This window comes from Colias croceus, chromosome 6 (assembly GCF_905220415.1).
Source record: "Colias croceus chromosome 6, ilColCroc2.1".
Classification (NCBI taxonomy): Eukaryota; Metazoa; Arthropoda; class Insecta; order Lepidoptera; family Pieridae; genus Colias; species Colias croceus.
The window spans coordinates 3,312,533-3,323,297 of record NC_059542.1 but is presented as its reverse complement, the minus strand read 5'-3'; the positions used below and the strand labels follow the sequence as shown (position 1 = coordinate 3,323,297).

The following is a 10,765-nucleotide window of genomic DNA, read 5'->3' as shown; positions in this document are numbered from 1 at the left end:
GGAGTGGAAAGCGTCGATCGACTATAGCACAGGTCTAGTACCTAGTTTAGTCGACCGTCGTGTCTTTTATTATGTAACTATTTATAATGTGTGTATAAATAAACGTTTTTTCATTTTTTTTCATTTTCATTACGTACATATTAAATTACTTATATCGTGTCAAAATATAACGCCGTATGACCTTTTAATAAAAAGGCTGGACCATGGATTGGCTAATTAAAGAACTGATTTAAGTGATTTGGGCTTTGTTTGATTGGTTTCGGTTGTAGGTATATAAATGGGGAAAATAAAACAAGATGCCTCTTTAAGCAACATTTATTATATTTAAAGAAATACTCAACAGGTAACTCTAGTTCTCAGGATTTCTTAATTTCGCAAGATACCATAAAACTTTAGTTTAAACGAGCAATTATTGCACATGCTATTAAATTATTGTAATTAGATACACTTACACAATAAATTATCTGGAACTATTGTGTTATCTAGCTTCCAAAGCTATTTGATAGTTATCCTTTGCTTTCATCATAATCGTGAATTTAGTATCTATCTTTGGAGCAGGACCTTCTTCTTCTTGGCCAACAACTTTATATCGCCGTAGTACACCAACAAGCGCCATTTTTACTGACAATAAAGCGTATTGGTAACCTATAGATAAATAAAACATTACATTGACGATTGGCTCATTCAGCATAGACGACTAAAAGTTCGATTTTAATACTTTTTAATTTTTTCAATTGATATACGATTTTAGCAAAATGCGGAAGGACACAAATTAATTAATAATTGAAGGTAAATTGGGACAGCTGAAAAGGGATTTCAAAATGAATTACAATAAAGTAGGAACTTGATTAGGTAACCATTTAAAACCAGCTTTATACAAATTGAGTTTTGATTGAACGTAGAGCCGAAAGGTCTTGTGTTTGATTCCCTGTGGGGATTAAAATAAAAAAAAAACTATCTATCAGAACACCTAAGGTTGATCATCCATCCATCCAAAGGACCAATCAATGAAACACATGCATAATGCATCGGCCTCATTTTCCGATAAGGGGACACAGGAATTCGCTTATTTCATTTCTACCTATGAAAAAAGTGAATTTCATGCCTACCTACACAATTTCGTGGACCAGAACTAAATGGTATGAACAAGCCTGTCTTCCTGTCAGGCAGGAATCTATCCGGGTTGAAGCAATCTGCATCTGGTCCCCAATGCTTCTTATCTCGACTAATTCCCCATACTGATACTATGATACCAGTGTCTGCTGGTAGAGTCACCCCTGTAGCTGTGGGAAATAAAATATTATATTTTAAAATTAAAATTTGGTTTGCTTTTGGCTTGCTTTATTAAATTCGCAGAAGAAAATCTTTAAAAAGAGTAAAAAGTATCTTATTTTTGTTTTCTTTTTAATTTCAAAATTAATTAATCTTGATGAACTATCGCTGACTCTGAAAAGAAAAAGCTTGATCAAGAATTAGGGTCTTCGCACGGAACAATAAAAATAATTTATGGTTAATATATTTTATGGGAAATTCTTTGTTCTTTGTGACTCATATTTTTAGTTAATTAATAAGCACTAACGCACTAATTATTATTTATGTGTCTATACTAAACGCTAAGGATACGTACCTACGTCATAATGACATCAATTGTCAGATTATAATACAAGCAAAAGCAAAAACTATTTCCTGTAATTATAGTAATTTTACAGAGATTTATGCCCAAAATACATTATTAGACAATATAATAGCCCATATCTTTTTATAATGATGGGAAATACACCATTTCTGATTTTAATACTTCTTAGTTTATTCAATTCCTAGATATCTGAGCAAAATAAACTTAGGTATTTAAATATTTCGACTTCCAGTACCTACCTTATGGGTACACTTTATAATAGGTACTAAAAATAATTTTATTAACTAGATCTATTGTTTTAAAGCCGGACATTTGTTCTATTACTTTGTTCCTACTACTTACGCATTGATGTTTCTTCAGTAACCTTTCTTATCAACAATGGCGCTGGAGGGAAAAGCCGAAGTGATTCTTTTATTACTCTTTCCAAGTATTTAAATTCCTTGAGGTCATCTTTTTCTAAAGGACGATCTAATTCTCCTAAAACCTCCACTATTCTGTTGAAATTTAACATTTTGAATACGTAAAGAGCTGTTTAAAATATTACTTTTTATGAAGATACTTACTCTTGATAAACTTTTTCTTGTTCTTTAGGATACTTTGCTAGTAATGTCAGTGTATTACAAATAGCAACAGACGAAGTGTCCGTTCCTGCTAAAAGAAAGGTTATAACTTCCTCTCTCAGTTCTACATCAGTGAAGCCACCAGAATTTTTCGACAACAGTATTAGATGTTCCAGGAAGCATCGAACTTTTTTGGGACTTTGACCTAAAATTTTATAAAATGTTTGTGTTTGTTTGAAGTTTTTGTAATCTTGATATTATTGAAAGTACAATGATGATTTTTAAAGGTGGTTTTTAAACGTTTGTCTTATTAATGAATGAATGGATATTATATTAGTAAATAAGCATACCAAAAATAACGCTATCGCTGTCTAATTGTATGTCCTCATCTTTGAGTTCTTCTTTTTTTGTCTGAATTATCTGAAATTTGTAAAGTAGATATATTAGGTACAACTTGTTTAAAATAATCATTATTACGAATGTACATAGAACTAAATAATTTACCTCATCGGTTAAGTCGTACACTGTTTTCAGATTTTCATAGAATTCAGTTGATTTAGAGGAACAGTTGTAAATCACGTCAGGCCAAAGCCATACTTGAAATATCCTGTCAGCCATCAGCGCAAAGAGATTCGTAGCGGCTTTTAGAAACTTATTATCAGGATTCTGAACATAGTTAATTCGTATGCCCAGAGCAGTTTCTGTTTGTAAACAAAGAATAATATCTATATATTTTAAATTCGTAGCTTAAGTAATTAAGTATGCACGATCTTCATGAAAACAAATTTATATTTAATACAAAGAATTAAATATAAATTCGTTTTCACACATTCTTCGGTATCATCATCAACATGAAAATTGAATGAATATATTATGTATTGCAGAAATAATAATTCTTTGTAAAATAATGTTTAGGTATATCTCTGCTTATGTTCTGATTTAGTAAAAAAATTCATTACTAAAACTATTATCTAAAAATATAGTGACTGACCGGTTAGCGACCATGTAGATATGCGAAGCCAGAGGTCGTGGGTTCGATTCCCGCTCAGGGCAAATATTTGTGTGATGACGTTTGCTCTGTATCTGAGTGTTAATTATCTATTTAAGTATATAATATTTAAAATTATATAATATGCATCTATATTTATAAGCAACTAGGTTTCCGCCCGCGGCTTCGCCCGCGCAGTCAAAGAAAAACCCGCATAGTTCCCATTCCCGTGGGATTTCCGGGATTGCGTCATTTTCCCGGGATAAAAAGTAGCCTATGTCCTTTCTCGAGTATCAAAATATCTCCATACCAAATTTCATGAAAATTGGTTCAGTAGTTTAGGCGTGATTGAGTAACAGACAGACAGACAGACAGAGTTACTTTCGCATTTGTAATATTAGTATGGATTTGGTTTCCGTAACAAAAGCGAAAATGTTAGTATGGGATCATCGTGCTGTGTGTGAAAAAATGTCATGAAATATTTATTTATTTACTCAGTTTCCACGCTTGGATTATTCGAACTCTCGTCTGGTAAATTGTTTTATTGAAAAGGTTTATACTGTAGCCTAAACTGCATTTGTTTCAGATCTCTTATAAAAGAAAACACTTACCACAAACAGAGCCCAAGGTATACGCACTAATAAATGACCAAGCTTCAAATCGCCCGGTTCCGACCTTTTTATGACGTGACAATTGCTTTGCCAATTCTTCACTTTGATTGATAAGGATATTCATAAAGCTATTGATAATTTTGGGACTGAATGCCGGTATTAAAAGTTTCCTGCGCCGTGTCCATATTGATACTAAAATTAACAAAGAAACATTTAGAAAGAAGTACACAGATATAATAAATTATCTTTTATTAACTATAGTTACATAGTTAGTACTTATATAATTAAATCAAGATTTTAAATTTTATGTTTGTGAATTCTACATTGTCATGGTTGAGCGAATAATTAATTGTATGATAAATTATAATTTTAATTCATAAGAATGAAACTTATTTTGTATTAGGATATAAAATAATAATTATAATGTGTTTTATAATCGCAAAGTATTTGTAATAAATTAAAACACTATTTTTCATATTTAAAAATAAGTATATTCTGAAATGATAATTATCGTGACTTTATTTACTTTGTAACTATGGAAGTTTTCCTATTCTTTAGGTCTTGTATCTACTTAATTAGTTGCTCTTTTTAACATTTTTTGAATTGAATTAATTTTCATTTACATTTTCCTTCATTAGTACCAATAATTGTATTTAGGCGTTACATTAGCTTAATGAAATTATAATGATGATTAAGCACTAAATGACATATTTTATTAAAAAATTTTGTTTCTTTGCTTTGTAGTTGATACTTGTAAAAAAATGTTGTATTATTTAACTCATTCAATCATAGCAGGCTTACATTTTGATATTGTAACGGATATTTTCCCTATTCTTCTATCTATTCTTATATCTAAAAGTTATATCATTTTAAGCATCACATCTTGTTGTTTGTATCTACAGATAACCTACCGTGTTCAAACTCAAAACTCAAACTCAAACATTTCAAACTCAAACATTTATTTATTCAATTAGACTTCTTCGAGAAGCACTTTTGAAACGTCAATACATATTTTTATCATTTACCACCGATTCGGAAAGCAGTATCTATGGAGAAGAATCGGCAAGAAACTCCATAGTTGCTCTTTTAAATCATTTCAGTATTACAATTTAATTTTACAAAATATGTAAGTAACCGTACGTATATATTATCATAATATGCCAAAGAACTGTCCTGCGGTTCTCACGCGACAACCCTCCATGGGTTTTTATCTTCCATATATTCCTTAATGCTGTAATAGGCTCTCTGAACTAAGACGTTTTTTACATAATTCTTAAATTTAGCACTACTAAACTCTCTAATACTATGAGGAATTTTGTTGTAAAAAAGTATACCTTGACCCATAAATGAATTTTTAACTTTAGCTAACCGGTAAAATGGCATTTCAATTTTATTTCTGTTCCTTGTGCCATAACAGTGTCTATCTCCTACTCTTGTGTGTAAGTCTGCGTTTTTGTGTACATATAAAATATTATTAAATATATACTGTGATGGTACAGTGAGGATACCAGTATTCTTAAAGAGATCTCTTAGTGAGTCCCTAGCACGTAAATTATATATAGAGCGTATGGCTCTTTTCTGTAATATAAATATAGTTTCAATATCTGCAGCCCTGCCCCATAGAAGAATTCCATAGGACATAATGCTATGAAAGTAGCTAAAATAAACCAATCTAGCCGTGTCTACATCGGTGAGATGCCTTATTCTTCGAACTGCATATGCAGCTGAACTAAGCTTAGCAGCGGCGGCGGCAACATGGGCCCCCCATTGTAACTTCTCATCTAGTGTCAATCCAAGAAAAACAGTAGAATCCACAGGGTATAATACCTCCCCGTTTAAAATAATATCCCTTTTTACCTTTTTTACATTTGGAAGGATAAATTCTACACAATTTGTTTTTTTTGCATTTAATAATAAATTATTAGCAGTGAACCAATTGGATATGCGTAAAAGAGCAGAGTTTACTTCGTCAACGTTTGAGTCATGTCTATCCACATTAAATATTAATGAGGTATCATCTGCAAACAGTACTATTTCACACATATCCTGCAAATAATAAGGTAGGTCATTAATATATACTAAGAACAAAAACGGTCCTAAGATAGATCCCTGCGGAACACCTATGTTAATCGGCGCACCGCGAGATTTCTCTCCATTAACAACAACGGTTTGTACCCTGTTCTGAAGATATGAAGCTATGAGGTCCTGAGATAAACCTTTAATACCATAAAAATTTAGTTTCCGTAATAGAGTGGTATGTTCTACACAGTCAAAAGCCTTAGAAAGGTCACAGAATATCCCTAAAGCATTCTTTGAATTTTCCCATGCTTTATATATATGTGACAAAAGAGCTATTCCAGCATCAGTAGTAGAGCGCCCCTTTGTGAAACCAAACTGTTTGGCGTGCAGTAAACCATTTGATACAAAATGACTACATAATTGGTTTAAAATTAATTTCTCGAAGACTTTGCTCAAAGTTGGTAAAATGGAAATTGGCCTATAGTTATTACAGTCTTCCTGGTCACCACTTTTAAATAAAGGAATTACTTTACTTAACTTTAATAAATCAGGGAATATACCACAGTCACAACATTGATTAAATATAAACGCTAAGTGGTTGGCAATGTTTTCTATAATATTATTTACTAAATTTACAGACATTCCCCAGAGATCACATGTTTTTTTTAAGTTTAATGTTTTAAAAGTTTTAACAATTTCCTCTGCAGTCACATGTCGCAATTCAAATAATACATTACACTCAGCAACATGGTCCCTCAAGTAGGACTCCGCAAGCGCTGATGACGAATTTAATTTTTCGGTAATACTAACAGGGACACTACTAAAAAAATCTTCAAAAGCAAGCGCAACATCAGCACTTTTGTCAATGACCCTACCAGCATTAACAAGTTTTATGGTACTATTTGATTGGCTTTTGCCCATTTCACCATTAATAATTGACCAAACCGTTTTAACTTTGTTATCAGAGTTGCGTATTTTATCTCTGACATACAAGCACTTGGCAGTGAAACAAACTTTTTTAAAAGTTTTTGAATAATTTCTAACATAACTAAGAAATGACATGTCTTTGTTATAAAGTTAACTTTGTTAGTTGACTAGAACTAAAATAATGACCATTCCACAAATTAATCAAATAGTGAAAATATTTTATAACAGAACATTACCTGGTGCAAATATCCCAGCATTGCCGACGATACTCCTGATCAACTTCACTATATCTGCCTTCTCTAAGCAATTTTTTAAAATGAACTCTACATCTTCGGGGTTTGTTATACCTATAAACCAATTTTTAATCCAATTAGTTAAACATTTTAACTTCAATAAGTTAAAATGTTATGTTAATAAGTTAAGATAACGAGGGCCAATGCCCTCGCTATTAGTTAGTACCATCAAAGTGTATCTGAATTTGAACATTTACTTAGAAGGTAGGTACTTGAAGCCTTCTCTTTGATATCATTATTAGTGTAGGTACACTTATATTTTTGTCAATAGTCATAATATTGTAATGTTTAACTACCTTTATTGCTAACAATTAAAATATATTCCATCCTATTTAAATAAACGTGGCTTTGCCTATTTCATCCTTTATGTTTCTGCCCATAAATTTAATCAGTTTTACCGCCATCAAAATGCATTCTTTAAGGTTCCATCTATCAAATGCGCTTAGATCATTAGTGAAGATGTAACACACTTTTTTGTTATAATATTAATATTTAATGTTAAATAAAAATTATTATTTCCTTATGTATCTACCAGTTATTTATTTAATAAGTAACTGTGATATCAATACTTACCCACATATAGCATCGGACCGACCCAAATTTTGACAAAGCCTCCGTTGTTTTGGGCGAAGTCTGTGTACTTGTGAATCAAGTCGATTATATCTAGAAAAACAATTAAACAATATTTTACATCCTGGAACACGTGCGAAGATTAATAAGGCGAGAATAATAATAATAAAAATTTAGGCGAATAAGTTAAAAATTTTCTAATTTTCTAAATTTTTAAATAGATTGTATTGGCTTATTTCAATCAACTCTTATTAAGATTAATATAATTAACTAGCTGTGCCCCGCTGTTTTACCCGCATTGCTACGCTCCTATTGGTCTTAGCGTGATGATATTATATTAGCTGTATATCCTCTCCTGATATATATCATATATATATATATATCGTATATATATATATATATATATCGTGATGATAAATGGGCTATCTAACAACGCAATAATTTTTTTTAAATCGGTCTAGTAATTCCTGAGATAAGCGCGTTCTAACAAAGTCTTCAGCTTTATAATATTAGCATAGATTATGTAATTTTACCCTTGCAACTAAATGGATAATATTATTATTACGTTGAAAGCTTGTTCTTATTTGAAAATATGCTTTATATATTATATTACACATTTTTTGTTCACCTTCCTTTATTGTTATGTAAATTATCTAGGTATATTAAATGTAAGTATAATAAAAAATTGAATTTATTAAAATATTTACATAAATAGTATATAATCGTATATTATATCCAGTTTTTGTTTCTAAAATAAGTTTTTGTTGTATTATTTGTAATCTTTTTGTCACTACTTACGTACTTGCCTTAATTATATTTTTTATAACTTGTTGTGTTGTGCAGTTGTTCCTTAAAAATGGTTTATTAGAACAAGATTCCATGTTAATGTTGCGAGACTAGGCAATATATTAGTGTCCTGTAAAAATTTACCGCACCTCTCTATCTATACTTCTATATTTATAATATAAAGCTGAAGAGTTTGTTTGTTTGTTTCATTGTTTGTTTGAACGCGCTAATCTCAGGAACTACTGGTCCGATTTGAAAAATTCTTTCGGTGTTAGATAGCACATTTATCGAGACTAAGAAAGCGGGGTTATTTTAAAATTTTTTGGTAATTATACACCTTGTAATTGGTTTAATTTGTTTTTATTAATGATCATGTTAATTGAATTTTTGCACTTACCACATTTAGATTTCAATTTTTCGATTGAAGCCTTCTGAATAATAAAATGAAATTTTCAGGGTAGCTACCTGATAGATAGAGCAAGTTTTTAAAAGCCAAACGGAAAACTTTTTTTATGTGATTTTATTTTTTTACGGGCCCTTGAAGTGGTGAACTTACTGGGTAATTTTATCTTTCTTGGCATTTAATTCTTTTTTTTATTCCATTCAAAGATCTAACGATAGTAAATGTTACCATACTAAAATAGCCTATCTTTCAGCTTAGCACACAAACAAAATCAAACATCTAGCACAATAATTGACGTCACCATTAGTGAAAATATCATCGTACTCGGCGATAAGTGAAAAATTGAGAAAAACGTCATAACTCTGAAAATACGAAAAATCGCATAACATACATGGGGGTGATTCGGATAGCCCTTTAGGTCGTCTACCTCCCAGCTTCCGTTCATCACTACTTTTTGGGACACCCTGTATAGATATTATATGAAAGAACAGTATTTTAAGGTTTGTAACGAATAAACTAAAAATTCATATCGATTAATATAGGTATATTTGCATTTTTATTGTTTATGCCCTAGCACAGATAATATGATACTATAGCCTATAGTAACTAGTTCAAACGTTGTGATGTACCTATACCTAGTAAAAATAATTTTAGTTAGGTAGATTCTATGTTTGTATGTTTTATGAATAAAAGTACCAATGGGACGCAAATTTGAGCACAAATAAGAATAAAAATATTTTAGAAAAAGAGCTGAGCGGTACTTTGGTAAGTGGTCAAAACCGCCTTTAAAGAAATAATTTTTTTTATAACGACTCCAATTTTGGAACTGCAGTAGTTTTAGAATTGCATCTAACAGTGCGTATAAGTAGATTTAGATTTATTTATGTGGAAAAAAATCTTATTACCTAAATAAAATAAAATAATTTTACAATATACTAGGGATACTGATTTTTGAGGCTTTAAGGTATCGTAAATAATTTCATTTGTAAACTATATTGTTTAAAAATGTATCAAAAAGTTTATAAAACATGCTATAATATTTTTTTTTTTTGATAAAATACATAATTGAATTATACTTAATGACCGTCGCTCCTGAAAAAGTTATCGAAATCTACGATAGCTCTCGTTATTTTCAATACAGAAAAAAATTCTCACCATATAATAAAAATTTACTTACTATTCATAATATTATAGGAATGTTGTAGTGCACCCACATAGGGAATTTTCTCGGGGGCGGTCGGGATAAGCGCGGCTAGTTCGTACACGCGTCGTCGCCTGTATCTATACAACATGTACCATAGAATCACAACCACAGCAAAGAGATAGACGTTCATTGTAACCACACTTCACCACTGCTGCCTCTCAAATGACCAAGGAAAGAGGTTTCGTCTAACTATATCACTGTCACATTTCGCACCTCAACCAACCTTCAGGTACAAAAACTGACGCATATTTATAGTTTTTGAAGATAATATTCCGTTGCCATGCAATAACTTGATAATGATTAATTAAAAGTAGTATATTTTGTTGTTTGATTAGGTGAATTTATTAATATATAATATAATTTATTATTCATTAATAAACTTACATAAAAAGAACAACAAAATGTGAACAAAATAGTACCTATCTACTTTGCGTATATTTTTGCATATTTGCGCATATTTTTCATTCCTAGAGAATTAAACAGTTGTATTACAGATAACAAAAAGAGTTATATATTATTATAATTAATATATAGAAATGTATTCAAAATCAGGTTCAAATTTTTAAAATTAAATAAAAACATTAAGAATTTTTAGAATTTTTGACTGCCGGTTTAAAAGTTAAAAATTAGTCACTCAACATTCATTATAAATCGGTTGATATTTACCCCACTGCAACAAATGGAGGCTTATGTATTTCGAGTGTGTGCATGTTCTTTGACACGCCAAAAAAAAACATGTCCAAAGCCTTCACAGCTTATCGTATTTTA

The 10,765-nt window shown here is 30.7% G+C and overlaps 1 protein-coding gene across 2 annotated transcripts; it reads right to left on the bottom strand.

Moving 5' to 3' along the window:
- Positions 1–299: 299 nt before the first annotated feature.
- On the bottom strand, positions 300–10,147 carry LOC123692731 (cytochrome P450 4C1-like). 2 transcript variants are annotated; one of them, XM_045637505.1, is made up of 10 exons: positions 9,971–10,147; positions 7,608–7,697; positions 6,978–7,088; positions 3,796–3,987; positions 2,701–2,897; positions 2,547–2,616; positions 2,200–2,401; positions 1,979–2,130; positions 1,110–1,283; positions 300–645 (listed from the first exon to the last, which is right to left on the bottom strand). In XM_045637505.1, the coding sequence occupies exons 1-10, from the start codon at positions 10,125–10,127 to the stop codon at positions 479–481; spliced, it is 1,512 nt and encodes a 503-aa protein (XP_045493461.1). In that variant the 5' UTR covers positions 10,128–10,147; the 3' UTR covers positions 300–478. The 2 variants fall into 2 exon arrangements, with proteins under 2 accessions (XP_045493461.1, XP_045493462.1); XM_045637506.1 differs by lacking the exons at positions 7,608–7,697; positions 9,971–10,147 and adding an exon at positions 7,331–7,446.
- Between the last annotated feature and the right edge of the window lie 618 nt (positions 10,148–10,765).